A 27,954-nucleotide genomic window follows, 5' to 3' on the forward strand; every position below is an offset into this window, starting at 1 on the left:
AGCACGCTCGCAGGAGGTGGCACGCGCTGTTGCGTTTTGGAACTGACGAGCAATCGCCATAGCCGCTGCTCTGAGCACGTATGTTACATATTAAACAGTTTGCTTAAACCATCCGCCTGAGCTTAACTAGCAACATAACACTTCTTAGCAGGGCCGTAACCAGGGGGGGGGGGGGGGGGGGGATAGGGGGTTCTGACCCCCCCCCCCCCCCCCCCCCCCGAAATTTTTTTCTGGGTACGGCCCTGGTCGGTGCACAGGCAGCCAGCCGATTTTAATCTCCACCTCTGCGCACGCACAGTGGCGCCAGTCGGCTACCGGGTACCAAACCGGGACCGGTTCTCCGGTTTGCTGTAACTCCCCATTATATGCCACCGATGCACATGATTCATAGGCGAAAATAAGACAACAGACACTTTCAAAATGGCCACCGTCGTCCCCGAAAACCCCCCGAAATTTTTTTCTGGGTACGGCCCTGCTTCTTAGCATCCACTGCAAAGCCTATGAACTAAATTATCATGGTAAAGGTAATTTAATTATGCACATCAACGAAATCTTACAGGTGGAGATTTATAATCATGCAATTCAGTTTTAATTTATTGACTGTGTTCACGAACAGTTGGTGGCCTATTTAATGGTGTGAAATAAACAAAATTAAAACCTATAGCGTAGCCTGGAAACACCAAATCAACCTGATTCACCATAAAAAAAAAAAAAGAAAAAAAGAAAAACGGTGTTGTCAATCAACCCACATTTTATTTTAGTATCTTTTCTTTCTTCTTTTAGTGCACGACGCGCGGTTTTGCACTTTACCCTGGAGGGGCGCTCTACAAGCTGCGTTGTGGCGAAGCAACAAACACAAAATCGCTATGTCAGCACCGCTTGCGTAACTTTCCTGCAGTGCCCCAGTGCTCGGTGAGAAGCGCACTCAACGGAGTTAGCTAAACCGCCTGAACAGACCATGAACGGGAAATGTCCCAAAGCTTCCAAGTACTTGACTATGTTCGATAAAACCATATCCCATTGCGCCGCGTTCTAAGCAATACAACAAAGTTTTGAGAATCCGCGCAAGCAAAGTGGCAATTCGGTAGTGTAGCGACGCCTGAACTGAATGCTTTTAGTGCAATGTTGGTGCTGATTTCCACCATTTCGGTGAAGTGTAGCAGTATGCAGCAGAGTAAACGCTTTGCTGCAGAAGTACTATCACTGACAATTGAAACTAAAAGATGTATATATTTCACAAAATGAATTCGTATGCACAAAATTCTCTTACAAGCTGAATGCATGAAGAATTGCCCCAACGGTAGAAGGTTTGTGCCACTTATGTTACATAAACAGCATGAACTTGCTGGTTATGTCGCTTACCCGGTCAAAACACAGGACTGAAGTATGCTTTGAGAAGCATTAATTAACTTTAAAATGACGAACCATTTGTATACAAGTATTTGGCCCAATATTTTCTTTGCTATGTGTTCAGTGGGTAGAAACATTCAAAGATCGAAAGCCAAGCTGCAAAATTCAACTGTGACCTTTTTGTCCGGGGTCATTTTGACTGGGAACATTTTGTCTGGGCATAGCCTCCTTTATACTGATAATCCCTCTTGGCTTCCCCGTGCTTTGTCGTCGTTGCGCCTGTTTCACATATTTACTACTACTAGAGACGCCAAAACCCCATACAAAAATGCAGACCGCGCTGCCAGTCCACTGTGATGCCGTTTGTGAATTGAATGCATTCGTAACCCGTGCTACATAACTAGCGCAGAGAACCGTCAGTATAGCTTTTATATATAAAATAAGTCGTAGCGACAACAGAAACAGTCAATACCAATTAAAAATGAGACAGACAGGCTGGCGGACTTTCACGACGTTGAAACAGCGACCACTTAGCGAAACATAGGGTCCGCGCACCACATGTGGCAGTCAAGTGGTTTTTCTCAGGACCGCGAACAAGTCCCCGATGACCGAAAATCTGCGCACCCGTCGGCAGCACTCTGACCGGAAATCTTAAAATACATTTGCAATTTTTTTTAAGCGCACAGTTTTTTTTAATGTTTTTGACCGGTCTTTTTTGGTCCGCACTATTTTTCATGTATGCATGCAGTTCTAGAGCTTTAACGATTGCCTAGATAGTGTCTTGTTGAAGATCTTCTTGACGTCATGCTTGTTAGTCACGGATGCCGAGTAGTTTTGTGAAAATTGCGTGAAAAATTTAGTACACAGAAGTTGCAGGAAATCTTTGTAATGGTTCACATCTTTATTTGAATTTGCACATTTCAGAGCCCCATGGTGCATAAGTTTATCCACCGCAGTCTCACCAGCTGCATGCATAGGCTTTTTCAGCATATTTCCAGTGGCATACAACTTGTATTTGAGGGGGAGGGGGGGGGGGGGGGGCAAACCTCTCTCTCCGCTACCAGCGCCGGGGGGAAGGGGGGCGGCGCTATGGGTATCCCTTGGGTGCCGCCGGCGAGTGTTTGCCTTTCCCAGTGGCGGCTGTTTCAGGGGGGGGCAAAACACATGCCTTGCCTCCCTTCCCCTCCCACTCTGAGAGCTGGGGGGCAAGCACCCCCCTTGCCACCGCCCCGCCCCCCCCCCCCCCCCCCCCCCCCGGGATGGTGCGCCCATGCATATTTCTTTTTCTCAGTAAAACCTCCTACGAAGTTCTTCTGAGCATACAACATTCTCAATAGCTTCTCTGATGGATAATATCGTCCTCCCCGATGAGGGAGTCACTGGAAGCCACAGAAGCCTGCTTAACGACCAGTAGGAAGCAGTCACTGCAGTTGGCATGTTCCTTCACCATCCGTGCTAAGTATCCCCCTACCAAAGAGATGATCGATATCTCAAGGGTGGGAAGGAAGTAGCGTGTTCGCGTCAAGTCAGCTTCGAGGACAGCCTTTGCTTCCTTGAGAAAAGCATTTGCTTCGTCCTGTACTGCGCTCTTGTTTGCAAATAGAGGGAGTGTTTGCCAGCTCGACAAGCGTGCCACGTTGCTGTCCCTGGTGGCAGAGATTATCCCTGTTTTCAATATTCTCCAGGCCAGAAATGGCAGCACTCATGTACATCTGGTCGTTGCTGCCAGCAGACTTTTGAAGCCACCCGAAGGATTCTATGGGGTCAGAAGACAATTTCCGCATCAAAACAAACCTGAAGTTTTGTACCGTCAGTAGGTAGCGGGTGCACTTCACATTGAAGGCAGCAGTCATCAGCAAGCCTTGGAAGGTTTCACGCGTGAGGAAGTTTTTTGCGCAACTTCGTGACTCCATATCTTGAAGGTACTTCACAAATGTTTTTTCAAGCTAGGTGACCTATTTGATCACGCTAGGTCACAATACCGCGTAACCTAACGTGGAAAACTTGCGTTATCACGTAGCTTAATGTGATAACATAGTTTACACTAGCTACAGTGCACTGTAGCAGAAGACAGTGGACAAGCGTTGTCTGCCTTTCTGTATGGGGTTTTTGGCACTCCTAGTAGCAAATATGTGAGGAAGGCGTGATTACAACAAAGCAACCATTGGGCAGGTATTTTCAGTATAGAGGAGGCTATGGTCTGGATTGTTGTGGAACACCAGACGGCCAGAGTCGCAACCAGAAAAATCATCATAATTGGTTAAATCTCAGAACAATTTTATTCTTCAGCAATTCACTCTTTAACCAAAACAAACAAACAAAACAAAAAACTCAAAACACGCAGGGACGAACAAACGGGTAAACACTAGAACGTGTTTGTTTTAGATGTGGCACTCAAGCTTTCTTCAGTGCGCTTTGAAAATAAAACATCAAAGCTTGTGCATCTGTACAAAAAACAGTAATTGCACGCTCCACTTGAAATATATATACACACAGAGAGCCCTTGTTCACCATCTGGCTCGACTTAAACTTAGACATAAACTAAGCATTCAATAACAAGATACAATCTCTTTCAATAGTGCTCTTTTTACTATGCGTGCCAACATAAAAGCCTACACATTAACAGGAAAAAAGTGCCAGTTTAAAGAGCAAAATGTTTCAATAAAATTTACATTTTTACCAGGGCAAGTGCAGCAAGGAATGCATGCCACAAGCTTCACAATTTCGAACTTCACTATTTCAGTTTTTGTCGTAAGCTATTTTGAAATTTCAGATCTTGTTCTAAGCACACATAAGGTCAGAGAACTGATATAGGTTAAGGATCGGTACCCAAGATTCAGAGAACTTGATGAGGGACAACACACGAGTCTCAATTCATGTATTTTAAGACTTCTGTATTGTCATTGCTCTTTGCATTATTCAAGTGGATAGTTGAAGCGCCCCTACTTCAGGAAACTTCAGGGGACAAGAGAATCTGAAATAAGCACAAAGCTGACACTCTGAAGAATGGTGGCTGAGGGGGAAAAGGAAGCAAGATCCCTCTCCATGACAACTGCAGGTCAACCTTTAAGGCCAAATAGCCGGCCCCCCTTCTAGCAAACTAAAACAGCTGTCGATACCATCACCACACTGAAGAGGCTTCCAGTTGTCTACAGGTTCACGGATTCTAAAAGTTGGCAAATTACCCACATGTGCATGCTGCTTCCAAGTAAAAATGGATGGGAGCTTCCAAACCCCCTCTTCCTTTCTGAGAACATGGTCTAAGAAGGAGGCAAAGGAGAAAAGAAAAATGAAGTGTGATTGGTGAACGTTGGGCAACCATAAGCCAATCGTGACGGCGCTCAACATGCCATCAGCAATGAATGCGGCCTTTGCTGTTTGCCACTGGCCGACTATGCTAGCAATGTGGAAAAGATCAGACACAGCTCGGACACTAATTTCTTCTTTTCCAACCTTTTCCACTCCTCGTCTTTTCAAGAGTGTTGGATCTTTTCGTTGAACTTGTTCTAGAAATTATGTGGACAATTTGTTAATCCTTAGAATTCATGAAGTATGTGGATTGAGTCAGTCATAAAAGAACAAAGCCACACACCTCCTTCAGTGTAGTTTATCTGGCCGCAGCCTATAGGTATGGGATTGCGGTTTCAAGTGCCTTCGAAAGATGACAGCAGCTCAACCCATGTTCAAGCACAAAACTAACCACTGGCTCATTCTCTTATGCACCTAATATTTATGGGGTATTTGCAATAAGAGAAAGCTTATTGCATTTTGGGAAAAAAGATTTTTTGGTGCTGTTGGCCGTTTTTTTGATTTCTAGACATATGAGGTAGAACAAAGCATAGAGTATAGCACCTACATTCTCGGAACACATCTTCTCTACACAAGTTCTGCAGCGGGGACATACAATAACTGCAGTGTGCGCGAGCAATTCTTTTTTCTTTTTTCAAAGACGAGGCAGTTTAAGACACGCACGAAACAATATTATCGCATGTGGGCCGCAAGTCCCGCATCCATGTTTATGAAGGAGCAGGTACTCTTTCTCAGCACAACTACAGTTTCTAAAACACTGTGACTCTGCAGTAGAACACAAAAACGTGTAGGACAAACACAAAATGAAGAACAAAGAAAAAAAGCATTCAATTTGTCATCTGGGAGTTCGTCCTCCTCGCAAAAATCTTCAACCAGACACAGATCAAAAGAGCAGCTTGAAAAGCCAAAACACATGTGCATCAAAAAAAAAAAAAAAGCGTGACAAAGTTTTCAGATTTTGGTTTAATACAGCCATGGTAACCCACAGGACACAGGGCGTTGCAAGTCCCAAGCATCGCATTATTGGTCCACGGCCAATCAGGTCGTGGCATCAGCTGACATGAACGCTAAAGAACGAATCACAGGCCACACCTTACGTTTCTAGAGCCGACCCTAACTAGAGATTGTGATGACAAACCCATCACCTTGGATCGGAATCGTGTGGCACAGAAACAAGAATTACAATTCCTGAAATCCATACGTTGCAGCAAAAAAAAAACGAAACAGTAACAAGGTTCAATCAAAAAAAAAAAAAAGACTGTCAGGGAAATAAGATGAAGAAGTAGTATTCCGCATGCTATGGGCCCATTAATTATCGCCTTTCCGGGAGAAATATTGGCTGAAACGTTGCATCACTTATGCACTTACTCTTCCCCCCCACCCCACCCCCTTTTTTTTTTTTTTTGCTTTTTGGCACAAGCTGCTATTTGGGCTCCCTCCGTCTGTCGTCTGGTTCACGCTGCGGATGGATGGAAACTTCCGCACAAGGTCTGTCACGTGACACCGGAACTTGCGGCCGCAACTCGTGACGGCGAGCTCCGATGCTCTGGGGACTCGTCGAAGGTCCCCCAGGCCGCCGGTCTCGTTTGCCGCCGTGATGGCGACCGAGATCGGCGGTCGCGGCTCCGGTGGCGATTGGTGGTCTCAATAAATAAGGGTGCGATCCAGACAGGTCGGAGAAGATTCACTCCTGGTGTTTTTTGTCTGGGAAGGGGTCTTGGCCATCCTGCGTGGTAGAAGCAAGTGAGAAAGTCAATCCAAGCCCCTTTCCCCATTTGAAAAGCAAAATAAGAAAGTGTTTCTAAAGAGTGCATCGTTTGATGCAGAAGCGCATAGTCAAATGAGACAGATATGGAAGATTTTGCTCTGAAAGCAGTAATGACTTCGTACGAGAAGCAAATTTTTTAATAAAAATGATTAAGTGGTCATTTGAGAAAACCGTGGAAGGCACAAGTATTGCGAGGAAGAACAGGCAAAGCAGGCTGGCCCGGGAAAGGTGTTTAACTCTGAACGCCATTGTCCTACCGCCAGCGCAAGAGCCGAGCGCTTAGTTTTGCACAACCAGCGCGATGATGAGGGTCACAGTTTGATGAGCGAGACATGTGGGGACGACGATGAGGATGATTACATCCTCACAGTATTGACATTTCGCGACTTCTCGTATACTGTAAGAAACCTTATTTTCGCAGGCTCAATATTTCACAAATTCTGCCAAATACGGGTTTCAAGAATATTTTGCAGGCACAAATTTTTTGCGACTGGGAGTGGTATGCTATGTATTCGTTACCATGGGGCGCTATATTAGCATAACATTTTTTTATTAATATGCTTTTCAAGTTGCAAAATTTATAAAAATTAGGCTTGCACAAAAATTAAGTCATTCGCAGCACTGTTCTAATATCCAGAAATTGTCTTCGTAAAGGGTTACAGAAACCCTTTGAAGCTGTAGTTATAGATATTTCAAATCTTCCAAGATATAAACATACGCCTATGCAGCTTGCTATACACAATAATCAACAGCAACCATAATAATAACCTCTCTCAAATTGATTAATATATTTTATTGTAGAAAGTGCCCCAATTTTGGAAGTACTCGAAAAAAACCCGCCCAAATGTGTGTTCCGACACATTTGTTACATAACCCGTCTTTACACGGTCAATGCTGGTCTGGTTACAAATTTCTTTACTGGACGGCACCACTGAGCTGCCTCTTTGTGAGCCTGAATGTCCAGGGACTGAATGATTGCACTGCCCCTTACTCTGAGCCAGTTCTACTGAATCTGACTGCATAAGTATTCATACAGTAGAGTTCTTCTGACAACTCTCCAGTTTTTCTGTGTCACAGTGCTGCTTTGGGGGAAGACAGCTCACATGAGAAGGTTCTAATTAAGCTTGCAAACTGAATGAGGCATAAACATTTTGTTTCAATATCCCCCTATATTGCCATTTCAACTAAAACCAGTAATTTCGTCTTTGCACAACAGCCAAACAATCTACTCCAGAAAACCAGGGAAACACATGCACATCTCAAGAGGCAATGGCAAGCCATTATTGCAGTCGGAAAAACATGCAGAGGTTCAATGTCACAAAGCTTCTATGTGTCCCGTGCGATGAATACTTCGCATCCGCTAAAAACAAAGATGCACACAAACAATGCCATAATAAGAGGACTTCTCACAAACAAATGTGAACTTGGCTTCGATGGAAAAGTCAGTATTTACTTCATGACGAAAGGGAGAAGCAAAGTTTTTTCAGTAGTTGACCAAAGGCCGGGCAAATGATTACGGTAAATTCTCGCAAGGGCACCCACCCAAATTAAAAAGTGATACAGTCAAACCTCGATGTAACGAAGTGGGTAAAATTCGAAATTTACTTCATTACACTGAAATTTCGCTACACAGAAATTCGGGGTAACGTTAAAGAAAGTTTCCACAAATGTTTCTCGGGTGCACAAAACTCACCGAGGACGCCTCTATATCGGTTGAAAGTAGTCCATCACCTTTATCTGGGCCACTCATGGCATTATTATTGGCATCACACGACGTTCGCAAAGCCAGACGGCCTGCATCGCGTCGTCGTTTTGCTGTGTGATCGCGAACCGCCTCAAGACATCGATTGCGTCCACCACTTCACGGTTACTGGGGACATCGCTAGTGTCTTGCTCATCAGGCTCCTGTCGTCCCCGTCTTGCGAGTTCCCAACAACATCGCTAGCGATCGCCTCGTCGGTCACCTCCTCTGTCGCAATGACAGCAGAATCGGCATATAGAAAGTCGTCCAGGTCCACGTTGTCAAGGGCGGCTCCATCACCTTCAAGGCTCCATCGCCCAGGACAATGAGAAACGCATGCTTTTAGTTAGCCCTCGAAACAAACTATGCAGTGCGAACGAAGCCGACGGACGAAACGGCGGCAGCTCTAGTGTCCTCTCGTAGCCGTTCTGTACACCACACTTGCCAGATTCGGCCCGTTTCACCCTTTGCGCTTTATTGGGTGCCCATTTCAGCGCATGAGCTTCCCAAAATTTCCTTTGGGACCCATAAGTTTGCGACAAATTGTCCACGAAATTCCATTGCATCGAAATTTCGGCAAACGGGACTTCGATACATGGAGGTCAAAAATACATGGCGTGCATACACTTGTGATTAGGAAACGTTATGTATTTCGTTACATAGAAGTTTGTTACATCGAGGTTTGACTGTAAATGGTAAGGAAGGAGATGAGACAGCAAAACTTAAAAAAAAATTAAAGATAAACTCAAGGGGCAATTGCTGCAAACCATGTGACACGGGAACTGATACCACAGGTTGCGGACACGAAAATTTAGCGTTTCATAAATACGCGAGAATCGGCTACAAACTACCGTCATGGGAAAAGATAATGCAGACTGCAGGTACACCAGATTGACGTTTCACAGCGTGATAAACATGCAGAAACCGGCTAAACTTGCGTGCCATGGGAACCGATATTGCGTAAGCAGGTTGCAGAGAAAAACATGGGAGCCCGCTGCAAACCTGCTTGTCACACGTGCCGGTATTGCAGACCGTGCAGCTCATGTGATTCTCGTCAAACATTGCGCAATGTCCGATGGGAATCGGGGCGTGGGCGGTGTTTCGGAATTTTTATGTTTGTTTATCTAGCCAGAAAAACGGGATCGGCGATCTCTAGGGGGAGAACTCCCTTACGGGATGTTATGGTATAATCTGCTCCGCTTAATGATGGACTGCAGAGGAAGCTACGAGCCACTGAAGCCAATCCAATGCCGTGCGGAGTCCTGCGACCTTCGGAACGGGTGCAGCGACACGTGAAGTATGTAGCGATGTGATACTGTGCATAGCACTGGATTGGCAGTGATGAGTGATGGCTTGCAGCATCCACTGCAGTCCATCATAAGGTGCAATGGAAGATAGTACAAGGCAGCGATGGCACACTGCAGCCAAGCCCAAACCAATCCAGTGCAGGTACTGCATGGTTCTCTGGTGCAACCAGGCAGACTCCACCAAATACAACCAACAAGTTATTTCCGTCGCATTTTGCCTACACGGCAATGACACCACTGTCTGGTACACTGAGGCACCGTGCTACAGACCAGTAAGGAGACAAGGGCTCACCAATGCCAGCAGCCTTCCAATGTTGCCCACCGTGATGCCACCCGAGAAGAAGACACAGGGTAGCCAGGACCGCACGAAAGTCAGATCCTTGTCGGAGCACCTGACGAAACAGGGCAGACCGTGCAGAAGTCAATTAAGCATAATAAAATGTTGAGGGAGCCTCGGTGACTACCCTTTGTTACAAATGATGCAAAGGCCAAAATATTGTTATTTATGGAAGGAACAAAAAACAAAATTCTCGTCTCCTTGTTGCGTCCTGTAAATGAACTGCCGCAACAGCCAAGCTAGGCGCTACACACACACACTATCTACAGGGTGTCACAAAATAAATTTTTTTTTTTACGCAGAAATAAACTAGGCATTGCCGAACGCTCATTCTCCGCTCAAAGGTAGCGCTAGAGGTCACAACCAAATGCCAAAGTTTCAGCCCGATCCGATACCTTATTCGAAAGTTATAAGTGATATTCTGAAAATTTTAATGGGAAAATAGAGCCCATGTTTGCCCATTTTCAGTTTCTGGTGCCTATAGAGCCCCATGTATTCGAAAACTCCGTCGGTCGCCATTTTCCCAATGAAAGTTTCAGAAAATCACTGGTAACTTTTGAATAAGGATCGGATCGGGCTGAAACTTTGGCATCTGGTTGTGACCTCTGGCATTACCTTTGGGCAGGGAATGAGAGTTCGGCGATGCCTAGTTTATTTTTTTCAGAAAACAAAAACCTGTAAATTTTTTTTTGTGACACCCTGTAGACACAAACACACCATGATGCCATATGATGCCACAGTATTAAGTGATGAAAGTGTCATCACCATGCCACATTATAGTGTCACATGATATAACTATCATCACAATGTCATCAATATGGTTTCACTGAATGTAGCAGTGTCATCACAATGTCACATGATGGTGTCACATGATGCAAGTGTCATCACAATGCCACATTGTGATGCCACCATAATGCAACAGTGTCATCACAACGTCATATTATGCTGTCACTTGATGTAAAAGCGCCATCACAATGTCATATTATGCTGTCACTTGCAGCAACAGTGCCATCACAATGTCATATTATACTGTCATGTGATGCAAGTGTATCACAATGCCACGTCATGGTGCAACAGTGTCATCGCAATGTCGTTATGCTGTCACTTGATACAACAGTGTCATCACAATGTCACATTGTGGTGTCACATGATGCAGGTCCATCAGTCAGGAATTTCCATGTTCTGTTGTCAACATTGCATCTGAAATTGAAATTTTATGGCTTATCTGCCATGCTACACCTGAAGCTGTTATTCTAGGCATTTGTTACAGATGTCCACATAATAATCCAATATTTTTCAGAAAACTTAATAAAAAGATTGAGGTACACCTAAGCAGTTCTTATGAGTTGTGAATGCAAAAGCATGTACATTACTATTATAATGCAATCAAATGCAAAGGATCAAGCGAGCTGGACAAGAATGACGAAAATAATCCCTGGAGAAGGGGAACAAGAAGGGGAACACGGGTGTTGGCGCCCTTACTGGCGTTGACGGACACTCAGCGGCATGAGGTGGCCGGTCGTTGAAACTGATATGCAGCATCAGTTTCAACGACCATGACGGTGCATGTCCACGAATGGGATCCTGGCCGACGCTTGCTAGCCAATGGGATCGAAGCGGTGTAAAAGGTGCTGTGGCTAACCGGCAAATGGGAACTAGCTTGACTTGGAGAAGGATTTAAGAGCCGCTTGGTGTGGTTTCAAAGCTGATGACGTCGGCTTGTTCCATGAGACAGTTAATGCTTTTGCATTAATAACTTTTGCATTAATAAATGCTTTTGCATTAATAAATTAATAACAAACTTGTTGCAGAGAGCCCCAATGCACACAATCTTCTTTTTGGAGACTTCAACTTCCACAATATTGACTGGACCAGGGTGTGGTAGCATTGCAATACCAATGTATTGCGATACTATTTTAGAGATACTTTCGAGTATCTGTATCTGTGTCTGGAGATACTCTTGAAAAATGCATTTGTATCTCAGTAATGAAATACATTTACAGTGTTTCGCTTGTATTGCAATACTTTGCCATACTTAGGTATCCCGTTACATTTGTTACTGTTTTACTGTGAAAGCATTAACTCTCCCATGGAGCGAGCTGACGTTATCAGCTTGAAGTACGAAAACGGAACCTAGTTTCCCCGATCCTCCGGTTCCATTGGCTGGCGCGCGTCGACGGGGCTCCATTGGCCGCTGTGCTTGTCAGTTTCCACGACTGCTCACCCCATGGTGCTGCGTGTCTATCAGCGCGCCGTTAACACGGAGCATCCAAGGTCAGCGTGCCCAGGGGAGAACGCGTGCTGACCGGCAACAAGTATCCAGCTACTGACAAAGGGAGAGGACAAGCACACGACAAAACGGAGCGGACGAGCGGCTTGCTTGCGTTCGCATTCACAACTCATAAAAAGTGCTTAGGTGCACCTCCAGCTTTTTTTTTTTTTATGGATTTAATATATAAAAAATAGAAACATCTGCTTGGTGCAAAATGCTTAAGAATTTATAACATGAACCCACCCTATGATTCATCACAGTAATCACCATTAAGATAAAAAAAAAAAAAAATTGTGGTTTAAAAAAAGGGTATTTGCAAGTATAACAGGAAAAGCTCCTTCCACAAAGCCCTCCGCTCTTTTTTAAGTTAGCAGAGCGAACACTGTAACAATGTACCCGTCCTATGGGTAACTCGGAAGCATATAAGACAACAGTTTTAGGTAAAACAGAATTAATTTCAGGCAGACGCCTTTTGTGAAGCATGGCACGCAGTCTTTATCAATCAGTAACTATGTGGTTCACCGGGGGTGACTTTTTAGCGGCATTTTTGATAAATAAAAAGTTTGATGTAAGAGTAAGTGCGTAAAAAGCCACGAAAAGAGGAGCGCAAGCATAAGTTACCATTTGCATTTGCCATACCCTCTCCACATAGTACCATTCGGAAAGAAATGTATTTCTATAAGTATCTGTATCTGTACTCCGGAATACTTTTTCGCTATTTTTGCAGAAGTATCTCAGGGATTGCATAAAAGGCAACTGTATCTCAGTATCTGTATTTTGGGCCTTAAAATACATGTATCCCAGTATTTGTATTCCCAAATACTTTTCGGAGTATCTCTGCCCAGCCCTGGACTGGACTAACCCCATGCCTTTAATAGTTAGCATTACAGAAACAAATGAGTTCACTGAGGTTTGCCCCAATTTTGACCTCACCCAGATTGTACCAGAGCTGACACGTGTTGCATGTGATTCTGCTAACATTTTAGACTTGATACTAACCAGTCATCCAAATGGTTTGTTGTCTATATATTACCTCCGAGAAATCAGTGACCCCAAAGCTATTCATGCTGTTTTTAAGTTCACACCAATAATATGCCAAACAAACAAGAAGACTATTCGCCTTTACGATAAAGGAAATTATGATGCTATTAATAATGAGCTGTTCAATTATCTTCTATGTTTCGAAGCAACATTTTGCAATCAATCAATTCATGATAAATGGTCTATTTTCAAGAACAAGCATTGGCTGAAACATTTATTCCAAAAATCCCTCTTCATGCAAATCACCAAAAACCATGGTTCAATTAAATCACAAACGAGTAAACAATAGAAAAAAGGTCTTTTCTGCTTCGCCAAGCTAAATGGAAACACAAGTGCATGGCAAAAATACTTCAATGGTGAAGATGCTTATCTAGCTGCAATTCGTAACGCCAGACACACTTTTTCACAATGACCTTCCCAACATTTTAATTCAGAACCCTAGTAAGTTCTGGAAGACGATAAACTCTGAACATACGCGCACTATTAATTTTACTATGAATCCGGTGACATAGTTACCGACACCGAAAGCGCCAACATTTTTAATATTGCGTTCTCATCTGTTTTTAATAAAGAATCTAGTGTGCCGGTCCCTACGCTATTTTTTAATATCAAGTGTGCAATGCCCCCCATTACTTTCTTTACCGATGGGATTTGCTTCTGTGATAGATAACTGCAAGTCCTCTATAACGTTTGGGGTTTTGGTATATATGGAAGTGTTACTAAATAAACTTTCAGCCGAGTTTGAGACGACGCCTTCTGTCTTTCTGTTCCTGTCCCTTCCACTTTCAGTTCTTCTAGTTCTCCACCAAGTCTCAGGTGGTTAAAAAATAGTGAATCTACACCAGCTCGCCTACGCCATCACAGTCTTATTGTTAACTACAAGTTGTCGTCATCAGCTGGTGTAGATGATATGAATTCAGAACTCCTAAAACATTCTAGGCATGCATCTGCAGAATATTTGGCTTTACTCTTCTCGCAATCGCTCTCCTCATGCGCACTACCGGAAGACTGGAAAGCAGGAAAGGTTGTTTTGATCTACAAATTAGGTAACAAAGATTCCCCATTAAATTATTGCCCTATCTCTTTAACAAGCTGCAAAATCGTGGAACATGTCATCTACTCTCAGATCATACATTTCTTGGACTTGAACGATTTTTTTTATTCTTTGCAACACGGATTTCGCAGGAAGTTCTCTTGCAAAACCCAACTGGCCCTATTCATTAATGATCTGCATACTAATCTTGAACATAACAAACGAACGAGTGCCTTTTTTTAGACTTTGCAAAAGCATTTGACAAAGTACCTCATAAGCACTTAATATATAAACTTGCATAGTTGAACATAAATATAAACGTCCTAAACTGGATTCAAGAATTCCTTGAAAACCACTTCCAGTAACCAGTCTTCTCATTCTCTCCCAGTAATAGCGGGCTTACCCCAAGGATCCATCCTCGGTCCCCTTTCGTTTCTAATTTACATCAACGACTTACCCATGCATGTGTCATATTCATATGCGCCGACGATTGTCTTATTTATCACTCAGTTATTAACATTTTCAATTGAGGTATCCTTTGGAACGACCTAAACAACATACAAAAATGGTGCAACAGGTGGTTAATGCCTCTTAATTTTAACAAATGTGAAGTAATGTCCTTTCAGCGTCACCGTAACCCTGTATCCTTCCCCCATGCTATCCTTCACGTTCCTAAAGAGCTAGTTGGGTCATAAGTACCTTGGTGTTACCCTCTGTAACAAGCTATCATGGCGTGCGTATGTTACTAAAATCATTTTTTCTGAAAACAGATCCCTGGGATTCTTAAAACGTCACCTATGTCATGCACCGCAACACGTGAAATTACCTGCCTCTAAATCGCTTATCAGACCCAAACTTGATTACGTATCCGCAATCTGGAACCCACACCAAGTATACCTTATCAACGCACTCAAAATCGCACCACCAGATTCATTCAATGTCAGTGTAATGCTACTAAACTCTGAGTCATCTTCGCTAACTCTTGTCGTTGCCACATTTCCAGCCTCTATCTATTTCACAAGTTCTACTCTCTGCTTGGTATCACACTTTACATCATACCCCCCGCACACAGGCCCCACAGTACCGGTCATCTGCTTCAGGTTGTCCACCCAGAGTCCCACACACTCACTTTTTCTGCCTCACTTTTTTCCCCAGAAGCCAAAGACCGGAACAACCTTTCCTACAAGATCGCTGCCATCACCTGCCCATCAAGTTTCATAGGAAATGTCACCCTCAATTTATCTCAATGAATTCATGTCGCACTTTTTCAAATTTTTATTTTGTACACCCCACCCATTATGTAATACCCCCACTACGGTCTTTAAGGTAATAAAGTGAAGCGAAGTGAATGTCATGTTATGGTGTCAATGATGTAACAGCCTCAAAACAAAAGCGCAAGTAGAAGATTACATACAAACATGGGTCACCCACCGGCTACAAAAACAATCACTTAGTGACACAATCACAGCAGACACAGCGCTGACTCGCAACTCAATCTATATTTGCACTTCTTTTTCATCTACGTGTTTGTAATACATTCGATACATATTCACAAATTTATCGACAATACATATATGAAAAAGAGGTGCAAATATCGATTGAGTTGTGAGTCAGCGCTGTGTGAGTGTTTTGTCCGCTGTGACTGTTTTTGTGGCCGGCGGTGACGTGTGTTTGTATGTAACCCCCTACTTGGTGCTGTTATTTTGAGACATGGATAACCAACTTGCCCAAGTTGGCGTTTTGTCCACATGTAACAGCGCCATCACAATGTCACATTATGGTATCACATGATGCAAGTGTCATCACAATGTCACATTATGGTGTCACATGATGCAACAGTGTCATCCCAATGTCATATTATGCTGTCTTGTGATGCAACAGTGTCATCCCAATGTCACATCATGGTGTTACATGATATAGCAGTGTAATCAGAATGCCATGTTATGCAATCATGTGATTCAACAGTGCCATCGCAATGTCACATTATGATGTCATGTGGTGCAACAATGTCATCACAATGTCATGTTATGCTGTCACTTGATGTAATACTGCCATCACAGTGTCATGTCATGGTGTCACATGATGAAACAGTGTCACCACAATGTCATGTTATTGTGCCATGTGATGTAAAAAGGTCCTCACAATGTCACATTATGGTGTCATGTAACACCACAATGTCATGGCGTCATGTGACGTTTAGTGGAGAAATTTTTCCACTAAACTTAGCGGAGGACTTTCCCAGCCACGACAACCCCAGAAGACACACATCCGGGGAGCCACTGCGAAATCGTGCCTATAATGGCTGTCACTGTAAAATGACGAGGCAACAAACAAAAGAAAGGGTGCATGAATGATAGAACTCGAGAGGACTGAGCCGCCACTAGGCAATCCCCGTCTCGCCACTTGGCTGTACACTGTGATAAATGCGAATGCCACCCAGATTTTCCAGGAACTAAGATTGTGGGGAGCTTTAAAACAAAACTAGCACGTGAAAAATATGAAGCCTTCATGATTAAATCACATGGATCGACCGTCTGTGTCAACACTCCTTCTATAGCCCTTCAAGATAAGGAGCAAGCCTTTATCAGCCAAGCCTCCGTCATTCACCAGTGTCGTCCGGCTGCTTCGGGCTTTTAATCTAAATGTATCCTTTTTGCGCAAGTGCACTTTTTACAATTCTTATGTGTGTATTATAATAAATTTCAGTTGAAAGTTACAGCCTGTCTTCTATGCCACTCTTTTTGTCCTCGTTTTAGGCATAATCCACAGTGTAAAAGGAAAGGGAGGGGAGGGGTGCTGAGAAGCAGGGAGAAAGGAACCCACCTGCCGATGCGGTAGTAGACGAGGAAGTGTGCCACCAGGGTGGCTATCAGGGCAGTCAGGATGCTCAGCCCGAACCCGCTGTGGGTCCTGTCGCAAAGCCACCACAGGCTCACCGAGAGCAGCACCAGGGACAGCGACGGCTGCCAGTCGCTCTGTAGCTCAATCTTCTGCAGCCGGCGTTAAAGAACTTTCACCCCACGTGCACGTGCAATGTGCCACTATACAGGGTGATTCAAGAAGACGCCAGCCTCTTTAAATCGACCGCAAAATTCAGTTTCTTAACCTATCGCGCTACGACTTTGTGCAACGTTGCCCACAGATGGTGCATTTTTTTTTTTTTGTAAAATTAGCAAAGAGCGAATTTACCTGAGGAAAAAGTAAAGAAAGAAAAAGGCTTAGCTCCTATGGAAACGCAGCGAAGCCACCGGTCTTCAAACAACACGGCGCCGTTTCGCACGGGAGACAAGAGTTGGCACAAGCGGTCACGACGCCAACTGCCGCCAACGAACGAGCAGACGACGCCGAGAGCCGGCGTTTTTAGCAGACAAGGAACTGCAGTTCCTTGTTGTTACCGTGCCTGTTTTTGTTTCTGCGACTGTCGCCGCCTGCGGAACGCGCGCCGCTTTTGAGTCTAAAAGATTGTCTGCTAAATACGCCGGCTCTCGGTGCCGTATGCTCGTTCGTTGGCGGCGTTCGTTGCGCCATCTCTTGTCTCCCGTGCGAAACGGCGCCGTGTTGTTTGAAGACCGGCGGCATTGCTGCATTTCCATAGGAGCAAAGCCTTTTTCTTTCTTTACTTTTTCCTCAGGTAAGTTTGCTCCTTGCAAATTTTATAAAAAAAAAAGCACCATCTGTGGGCAACGCTGCACAAAGTCGTAGCGCGATAGGTTAAGAAATTGAATTTTGCGGTCGATTTAAAGAGCCTGGCGTCTCCTTGAGTCACCCTGTAGAACACTATAGTCACAGAGAGGATTAGAAAGGCACGGAGGACCTTCAGCTGTTGCACCTCCAGTGAAAGCTTTCCACCTTCGGCGGTGTTTCAACATTTCTTGAGCCTTGAGTGTGCAAATGCAGCCAATCAACGACAGAGGGCAACAGGCGTGTGCTGAAGGTTGGACATCCGAAGGAGACGCACAAACATTCTCGTCCTGTCAGCAACTCTACAAGATGCAAAGTTAAAAAGAATTGCAAATGCTGTGCACACACTAGGCCCACAAGCGCCTTGGTCAGAACCGTGTTTGTTCCTTTCTCTATCACTGTCTAGATTTACACACTTGTTTCTGGTTTCATCGGTGGTTTACATGACTGCCAAGTTGTCAGGCACGATCCCACAAATGACCACTGAAGGTTAGTTGTTCCGAGCTTGGAAAGCACCACCAATCATGCGTTTATAGTAGTGCATAATTCTCAAGACTTGGGGCACACAAAAAAAATGTGTTATAAGGAAATTCATATTATTTGCTGCCTACCACCAATTTGTAATCACAAATAACTGAAAGTAGGCCTCTCAGCCCAAATATAGTGGTGAAGTAATATATATGCTCGCTACGCTACTCCTCTTAAAACTTCACAAAGGACTTTGATGTCATCACCTAAATTAGAGTGGGAATCGAGGCTTTGCAAGTCATGTACAGATTTCTTTTTCACTGCCTCAGAGCCTAAGTTTGATGCGACCCGATTGCCCTCCCCCAAAACTAACAAAATTAATTTTGTTGTTTCCTTTTTGGTTTAATACAACACATGTCATAACAGTGTGTGTTTTCTATAGTGGATCCATAATAGGTAGACCAGTAATTATGTCACAATGCCTTGACCAACGGGCAACTGCAAGGCTCGCTGGATGCACTGGTGCAATTGCTGCCTATTATTTTCTGTATAAAAGCAGTTGATGTTTACTTATGTCCAATTTAGAGTACAATGTTTGAATTCAGGTGACATTATACAAAAGGTCACTCCTAGCTCAATTTTTCTTCAAGTGTTTCAGCTTGTTTATGGGGACTTAAGTATCGGCGTCTTTTCAGGCTGGTTACGTTAAGACATATTGCGTGGACCTTGATTGCCCGTGGCAACCATCTCGTCGTAAACAGTCATTAGAGATCGTAACGCAGACAGTTACACTCGAATGTTAATGTCTGAACCAGCCTCTAGAGTGCATTCCAACGCTTACTCAATCTTGCATCGCAGTAAAGATGTTATAATCTGGCATTCTATATGCAATTTTGATTTACCAAAACAAGGCTGCATGGTTTAAAATACAGCGAGCGAGTTTTCTCAGAGCTAAGAACTGTAGTGTACAGCTAGCTCCCTGACAGGGACCATAAAAAAAAAAGAAAAAAGGATACAGCGCTGGCTTGGTTGATTCCGACGAAAAGAGCAATGCACTTCATGACGTCGGACCACCGGTGGGGTATGGTCTCTTCACCCAGCTTGTGGTCCACGCACGGATACAGAAGCCCCACTGACACTGGAAACAGACACACACAACCAAATAAACAAGCGATGAGTATATTGAGAACAATGGACAGAACTTGGGTAGCACACATATATTAGAACTGTTTGAACAGGTTTAGATTAGATTTAGATTTGGGAAGAGAGACACTGGACAAAAAATGTTGCAGGACATTATACTCTGCTTCAGCTTACGATGGACTGCAGTAGACACTACAAGCCGCCCTAACCAATCCAACGCTGAGAACGCATCATGTGACCATGCACCCTGTGTGTCGGTGCAGCTCTCCTAGAGGTCACGTGACACTCGCATGGCACTGAATGGGCTTAGATGGCTCATTGTGTCCTCCGCGGCCCATCTTGACGTGAAATGAAGTATGGCGAACGGAAAACCTTCTAAGCATTCAGATTTAATCAATTACAAAGTTCAACTTTATGCTGCTTAAAAAGATTAGCAATCATGCTACAGAAATAATCTGTTCCTTAAAATCTTAAAGGGACCATGCAATTAATTTTCTAGTTCTCTCTGGTGATATGCTTCTCTTAGAGTGCATGCTGATCAGGATCAAAAGTGCAAGTCTCCAAAAATATAAAAACAATAATTTATTTAATTGGGAAAATACAATAGTTTATTTAACGGGTTTCCAGCTCAGTCATACCATGCCCCAAGGGGTGACAAGCATGTGCGACTACAATAGGCGAGAGAAACGTCGTGTGCAAAGAGAAAACACAATTTAAAGAAGCAGAAAATGAAAATGCAACGGAATGCTACCTTAATAATTTTTTCATACAATGTGCTAGTTCTCATTTCCTTTTGACTGAACTAGCTTACTCTTTCTCTTTCCCTTTCTTTGGGAACAATTTGATTTGAGCAAAGTACCCCTAAAAGGCCCGAAACGCTGCAAACTGACAGCCATCATTGGCTGTCAGTTTGCAGCCAATTGGCCATGCGATTTGCAACCATCATTGGCTACTCAAACATCCCCTAGTAACAACATACAACATTTATTTTTGTTTTGAAAATTTAATCTGCCTACAACTTTTTATAAAATATAAATTTGAAAGAAAACTAGTTTTCCATTACCGTAGAATACCGCGCATCCGCCCATTCCACACTAGGTGCCCATTCTTAAGTTTGTAAGATCTGAGAAAATATGCACAGTACATTGAAGTGAAACTGATGACCGGACAAGCACCCATCCCCCATTTTTTCGCGATTATCAGCCGAACCAATTTGTTATTTCCGTTTTTCAGACCTGTTCACAGGTTTTTCCTATATTTTTTTCCTCGGGTGGATGACGTCAAAAACTGCATGTTTCACTAACATACAGTTTAGCTTTGTATGCATACAAGATTAGGGATGCCGCGAACTTTTTTCAAATCGAAGTTTCGATGATCGAATCAAGCGGTTCGAAAGATTTCGATTTTTCGAATTGCCTATATCGTAAAATTCGACGGAGGTCGAATTTTCGAACTTGTTAAGCTAAGAAGTTCGACGCTTTTCGAACCGTCAAACTTATTACGCTAAAAAATTTGATCTTTTTCGAACTTTCGAACTTATTGCGCTGCAAGGTTTGATGCTTGTCGAACTTTCGAACTTGACTGACCAAAAAATTCGATGAATTTCGAACTTTCGAACTTATTTATCAAGAGAATTCTAAAAGTTTCGAACTTTCGAATTCTGAAAAGTCAGAAGTTCGTCGAACTTCGAACTTTTAGGGGAAAAGTTTGACCTTCGTCGAACTTCGAAAGACCGGCGGACGGTTTCATTTGATTTCAAGTAGTGGGGTAGATTCATAATTTTTTTTTTCTCAAACTTTTACACGCGGTGCTGCGTTCCTTACGAAAGACAATGTCGTTTATTTCAATGTTCTGGCATGCTTAGGTTTAAAGAAATAAATCCCGAAGGTGCGAGGAAGGACGACGGGTTTTCGACGATTATCGTTTGTGCCAGATTTGAAGCACGCTGCAGCCGGAGCTATTTATGGTAGACATGTTATACTTTTTTTAAGAATGATCTATGTATAGCCTAGGTAAGTGCCGTCTTAAGATGTGATTATTGCTATTCAACGTGAGTTTCGAAGAAATGTCCAAACATGTATCTGCACGCAATTATGACCTAAACTTGATATTTATTTTCGTCTAAGTTGTTTGAGGTATCGCATTTAAATTAACACCACAGGCAGTACATATCATTGCCATCTGCAAAATACAAAATAATATATTTATTGTTTTTTCATGTTAAGGAATAAATTAACTCATGGGAGAAGATTTCTAATAGTGTTCAAGTTCAGCACGTCATTAAAAGAAAACTTTTTTTTTTCGCTTCACGTTCCTGGGACGTGTTTCTTTTAGCCTGTACACATTTTGGTAAAAGAAACTTGTTTCGAAGTTCTGAACCTCTGAATATGCAACAATATAACACTTCCGACAAATTCTCAATAGTTTCTTTTTTTCTCCTGCTTTTTATTTCCGCATTTATTCTTTTTTTTTTTTTTTTTGTTACTATCGGCACAGGTGTTTAGGTCGAAAAGACAGCTTTGAACTTCCGAACCACTAAGCATGTGACGAGCAGTGCCTTCTGACAACGAGTTTCTAACAATGACCATCTATGCAACCTTTTATGCAGTGAAGAGCGACAGCAGCTATACATATGCATAAATAATTTCAGATTAAAATAAGCTCGACCACGCTCGCTTTCCCCGTATTGTTTTCTTTAACAGTCCGAAATACCTGCAAGGGGAAGAAGGAGGCAAAAGCCCCCCCCCCCCCCCCCCCACCTCCCGCTACCCTCTTTCCCCCCGTTTTTCCTCTTTCGACGCCACTTGTATGGTAGAACGTTCCTCGACCTCGAGCTGTGTCGGCTTTTGTGCTTTTTGCGAGGCGATTCCTCCGTCCCAAAAAATAAACCTCCAGGACAATTACAAACTTCACCGGCTCAGATTACTACCAGCGTGCAAGGGTTGGCGAGGTAGTTTGCCAGGTTGCTTCAAAGTTTTTCTGAGCCTCAACCTCCTGCTTGCCCCTGGCCGTTTTGAACTGGATGAGTCTCGTAAAACAGTGTGTTCGTGCACTCACTACTGTGTCATGCAGGTTAAAGACCCCCCCCCCCGGGGCTGGCGGTCACAATTCTGCACTGGCAAATATTCTAGCACGTCCGGGACACTCGTCGTCTCAATTAATTGCCTGACCAACTTCGCAGAATCTAGATATCACACCCTAACTTTTCTAAACTTGATTTTGTGAAAACAAGTGAGTCGTGAAAACGTTATTTGAAACTGAAACTGTGGAAAAACTTGAAAATCGGACTTCGAACTTTCAAAACTTGGATTATACTCCGTTCCACCTTCAGTCTGAGCGCAGTGGACGCCACGAGCCATCCCAGCCGATCCAGCGCCGGGAGAAAATCGCGTGACCTGCCGGTTGCGCAGAGGGACACAGGGAGCTCAAGGTCACATGACACTCTCTCCACGCTGGATTGGCTGAAATTACTCCTAGCGTCCGCTGCGCTCGAACTGAAGGTGAAACGGAGTATAGAAAAAAATCCAAAATCTTCGAAGCTTTTTTTTTTTTTTTGAATTTAGCTTTAAAAGAGAATTGAAACCTTCGAACTTTTCGAACTTTATGCAAAAAGAAATTCGAAATCTTCGAATTGTTCGAACTTCATGTCTATAAAAATTGAAAGCATTCGAAGTTTTCGAATTTTTTTTTTTTTACAAAGAATTTCGAAATCTTCGAATTTATCGAACCTGAAGTAAAAAAATATTCGAAATATTCGAATTCGAAATTTAAAAAAACGTGAAAGCTTTGAAATTTTCGAATTCGAAACTCCGCTGTGATCAAAAGTTGTGAATTTTTCGAAATCGCACCTCGGTCGGTACGAAAATATCAAAATTTTTCGAAATCGAACCTCAGTTCGCTTTGCAAATATCGAAACCTTTCGAAATCGAACCTAGGGTGGTTTGCGACATCCCTATACAAGATTGTATGTCGCCAAAGCGAATTCCACAATGAATTATCATCAATCAATGCTTATAGGCATCACCCAGATAAAGAATTTCTTGGGCAAAATCACATGCCGATTTCCTTTAATTGGAACCTGTAAAATACTGACCTCTGGACAACTGGTATCAAGAAAAATCCCTCCAGATTGCAGAAGTACTGCAACCAAATCCAATCTTTATTCATAAATTGCCAAACAAAAAAAGTTTGCTGTGCAAATTACTGCATGGTGGTGTTCAGCAAGCCCCAAGACTGACAGTGCATATTTTTTTTTTTCTCAGGATGTTTCAGTTATGTTGACTTCTAGCAGAGAATTTGTTAGACGGCTGGTTCCCATGATATGGCTAGGATGTTACAAAAAGGTGTCATGAAAATCTACACACGGTCACCAAAGCAGCATATACAAATAAATAAATACCATTAATTAATAATGATAATGACTGGATTATGTGATGATAAATATATGTGTCTAGCCACAGGAATAGAAGCAGAGCCTCCTTGACTTGCAGCCCGAAGCACTATCTTTCTATCAGCTGGACAATTTTATTTAAAAAAAATTTACTTCCATTGAACACAGCACATTTCAAACACTAATCACATACAAATGAGAGCACTCACAACAGCTACGTGTGAGTAATCGGAGTGCTTAGGCAGTCTTACGACCACATCATGCAAAGACACGACTGCATTGAAGGACGTGAGGTCATAGACTGCTGTGTAAGCGCAGCTGCGGGCTGCACTACTTTCAGTGTGTCGACATGGCTTCTATGATACAAACAGGTGCAGACCACTCAAGGGCTTATCGCCATCGCAAGAAGCAGCAAAAGGAAGACATTGCCCCTTAGGCACTCGAATAAATTTAAATGTAGGATAAACGTGGGAATCACATTATGTGTGGCGTGTCTCTCAAGCTCGAAAAAGCCAATAAAAGCCACCACCAAAAGAATAAAAGTGTCTCCCATCTGTTTGTAGGATTAAGGTACATTTGACCTTTAGAAAAACCTGAATTTAAAAAGTATCTACAAGTCAACTATAGACCTTGAAAAATCTTTTTCTTTCTTCTTTATTCTTCCTTCAATAAAACTTTTAAATGCAATAAAAAAAAAAAAAAAACATGAAATCCATTCCGTCTTAAAGCAAAAATATAGGATGGCATTTCTTTACCCAACCGTTGACCAATGGAAAATATATTGGGTAAGAAACATTGTGTACCATGGTTAATTCATGGTCTCGTAAGTAGAAGCCTGCAACATTTGCAAAACGTGCAACGTGCCTCCAGGATATCCGGCAAAAATAATGTGAGATTAGGCACGAACGACCACACCAGAGGAGAAGAAATCGGCTAGAAAAATTTTGTTGCTTCCTTTCCCAGACAACGAAAACAACAGCAACCAACCGGATGCCAGGATGTGAGGCAACTGTGGCATTAGGTACAAGTGTCGCGCAACTTACATTCCCTCCCATGGAAAAAGAAAGAGACATAGAAGAACAGAGAGAGAGAAAAAGTTGCCGAAGCAAAGACGAATAAAAATAAAAGGCAGGGCAAAGAGATCTCTCAACCATTTCATTGGTGTTAGACTTCTAAAATTCAACTTTGGGTAATCTGTTTGCACTACCAAAGAAAAGTTGCTCAACTATGCTTCCTTCACAAAATTGATTCCCCTTGGCCAACTCTCCAGGATGACTTGTCAAATGAATTTCTGGTAAAATCAATTCTTTTAATCAACTCCTCCTTCACATTGCCATTACTGAATGGAACCGGTGGACATCATCTATTGTTACCATGAACGATGGAACAGTGTATTTGAATAAATTACAATCTCATGTTTTCTGTATTAATATCTGTAATTTTTTTTTTTTTTTTCACTTATGTTTTTTTAGTGTTCTTTCAGATATTTTACGAATAAGTAAAATTAATGCTGCATGTTTTATCTGTACATTAAATCAATATTATTGCATTTGCGTTCTGTTTTTGTATACCTCCGCTGTGTAATGTAATGCCCCAATTGGGCTGTTAACTTGGAAATAAATGAAATGAATGAAGAAGATGGACTGCAAACAACTCTTATGCCAGACTCAGTGATGCTACCTCAAAATTGCGATTTGGAGCAATTCGTGGAGCACCTAAAAATGGCTTTTGGAGCACTTTGGACCAGATGAACATGAAATTTTGAGCACCTAAATATCACTTTCCGGAGAATTTTTGAGCATGCAGTTATTACATTTTATGATCACCTAAATTTAGTTAAGAGAATTTTAAGGTTTGCAAATCCCCTAGCAAGATTTTTTTTTGATGTAGACAGTTTAATTTACTTTGTAATGACTGTCTCCACGAGCTTAACTAGAAGAGATCTATCTTTCATAAAAATCCAATATGAGGGACTACTAAACAAATCTATCTTATATAAAAAAACTTGACAACTGTTGAAGCAACTTACTGTACATTGTTTATTTTGAACACAAAGAACCTATCAAAGACCAGTCCCTTAAAACTTTTGCAGCTTTTCATTCATGCCTCCCAGCTTAGTCATGTTCTCAGAAAACCTTGCATTTGCCTCAGAAAGAAGCACTTGCCAGGTTGACAGCACAGCTGCTAGGTGTCCTTCACTTTGCCGCGGTTCAGGTTGCACGTGGCTAGGATAGGTGGCGCAAGTCGCTGCCCAATTCGGCAAGCAGTGCAATTTTGCGCAACATGGCGGATTTTTATCAGGATGGAGCAGGAAACTGCATCTGGTGCATGAGTGGAATCACAGCAGACTAACAACACAAACTTCAACACTATGCCCATTTGTCTTATCCACTATACTCATATGGAATGGAATTTCAAGGCACTGGCAAGGAACAGGTGTCTTCAATGTAAATTAACAAATAAAAGTTGTATATTTGGGTAGAGTGCCTCTTGTGGCAGACAAATGAGAACAAAGTGCCACAATGTTTTTTTAAGTGCATTTGCTTTTAGCTGGAATAGATCACATATTTAACCAGCTGTAATCTCCATGGGGAACTTCTTATTTAAGTATCTCCAATTTGATATAATTATCTTTACAATACTAAACTAGGTTAATACATGTATCCCAAACAGTGATTAACCCAGAAAGAAGTAATTGGTTCTCCTAAAATCTCCACATATGGTCCGGCTAGCAATAAATGCCCAGTTCTTTTCCAATTAGGTACCTACCATCGGGTTCAAATGAAATGCAAACAATGACGAACTTCGAGCCCACTATCGACGCAGCTTCTAAGCTTGGCTTGGGCTTGGCGAGGTTCAAACACATCGGACTAGGGCGCTGCGAGGTTGTGCATCCTACTCCAACTTCGCCAAGCACAACCCAAGCTTGGAAGCTGCGCCGGTAGTGGGCTCGAACTTCTGTCACTGTTCGAATTTCATTTGAACCCGATGGTACATCCAGTCCTTTTTAAAAATGTGATTTCCTGTTAGAGGTGGTAATGAAAAATAAAAGAAAAATCATCAAGTACTTCGAAAAAGAGAAAAAAAAGGTATGAACTTTAACGTAAACAACGTCTTTCATAGCTCGATATCTGCCGATGGGATAAACGTGAAACAGTTCCAACGTCGCGAAAAGTAGCAGCGAGCCAAGGAGGACTTACCCGCCGCAGTCCCACATATGGCAGGAACCCACCAAGGAGAGGACATGAACATGGATCCGATGAGGTTGCGCTCGAACGCGGAGAGGCGGTACTGGATTTGGAAGAAGTCGAGCATCAGGCTGAAGAACACGCCGACCAGGAAAAGGAAGGCCACTCTCCACAGAAGTCCCTTTGTCGGCAGCATTATTGCGGTTTGTGCAGCAACAGCTACTGTAGTTTTCACGGCCTGAAAACAAGGGATGAAAAACATTTTATTTTAAGAACTCGGATATTTTCAGTGCGACGAAAACGGGTTATGGATCCCGCTCGAAAGACAGGAAGCTCCAAAACCGCGCACGGAAGTTATTTTGGTTCCTGTGTGGGTGCTTGAAACATGCTGCTACAATCGCGTTCCGCTGGATCCGTCGTAACCTCTTTTGAAGGGGTACGACGTTCGGCCAAAGAGAACAGCAACCTCAAACGATCGCCGTTTCTACGTGCTCCTTTTTTTACTACGAACCAAATTTCGAGTTACCTTTGATAGGCGGATGGCTTTCAAGTGACTAAAAAAGGGCCAAAGATGCAGCGTACGAGAGCTTGTTCGGTATCGCGGACAGCGCGAACACGGGAATAAGAAAAGACGCAGTGAGTTATGTACCGTTGTGGCCGATATCGACTTTACCTTTGGTCTGGGGGAACTCCTCTGAGCTGTTGGGCTCTTAATACGTCCTTATCGGGACCGACGACAGCACCGAGAGCACGTTGCAGGGCATCGCTCGGATTGTTGATGTTTCACTTTTTACCCGTCGGGTGATGAATAGAGAAGCGGAGCGCAATAACAGACGATAGCGCGCCGTCCAATCAGCGAAAGGCGCCAGGCTCATGCGATGGCTCCGCGAATGCCGTCAGCGCGGGTTGCGCACATGACCTGACTG

At 43.0% G+C, this 27,954-nt stretch overlaps 1 protein-coding gene across 2 annotated transcripts; it reads right to left on the reverse strand.

Moving 5' to 3' along the window:
- Nucleotides 1-3,605: 3,605 nt before the first annotated feature.
- Nucleotides 3,606-27,953, reverse strand: LOC115320091 (insulin-induced gene 1 protein). 2 transcript variants are annotated; one of them, XM_029980177.3, is made up of 6 exons: nt 27,702-27,953; nt 27,041-27,266; nt 19,324-19,445; nt 16,982-17,148; nt 9,768-9,867; nt 3,606-6,385 (listed from the first exon to the last, which is right to left on the reverse strand). In XM_029980177.3, exons 2-6 carry the CDS (start codon nt 27,222-27,224, stop codon nt 6,344-6,346), a joined length of 615 nt encoding a protein of 204 aa, XP_029836037.1. In that variant the 5' UTR covers nt 27,225-27,266; nt 27,702-27,953; the 3' UTR covers nt 3,606-6,343. The 2 variants fall into 2 exon arrangements, with proteins under 2 accessions (XP_029836037.1, XP_040074996.1); XM_040219062.3 differs by having other exon boundaries at nt 27,555-27,859.
- Between the last annotated feature and the right edge of the window lies 1 nt (nt 27,954).

The sequence above is a fragment of the Ixodes scapularis genome, unplaced genomic scaffold (assembly GCF_016920785.2).
Source record: "Ixodes scapularis isolate PalLabHiFi unplaced genomic scaffold, ASM1692078v2 PGA_scaffold5__190_contigs__length_132052651, whole genome shotgun sequence".
In the NCBI taxonomy this organism is placed as follows: domain Eukaryota; kingdom Metazoa; phylum Arthropoda; class Arachnida; order Ixodida; family Ixodidae; genus Ixodes; species Ixodes scapularis.

Bases quoted from the DNA above. Each gene is read 5' to 3' on its own strand.
- LOC115320091 (XM_029980177.3), bottom strand. From the start codon at position 27,224: ATGCTGCCGACAAAGGGACTTCTGTGGAGAGTGGCCTTCCTTTTCCTG. The intron at 19,446-27,040 runs GTAAGTCCTCCT...GTCTGTTTCCAG, and splicing joins CATATGTGGGACTGCGGCGG to TGTCAGTGGGGCTTCTGTAT. The intron at 17,149-19,323 runs GTATCCTTTTTT...CGCCGGCTGCAG, and splicing joins GAATCAACCAAGCCAGCGCT to AAGATTGAGCTACAGAGCGA.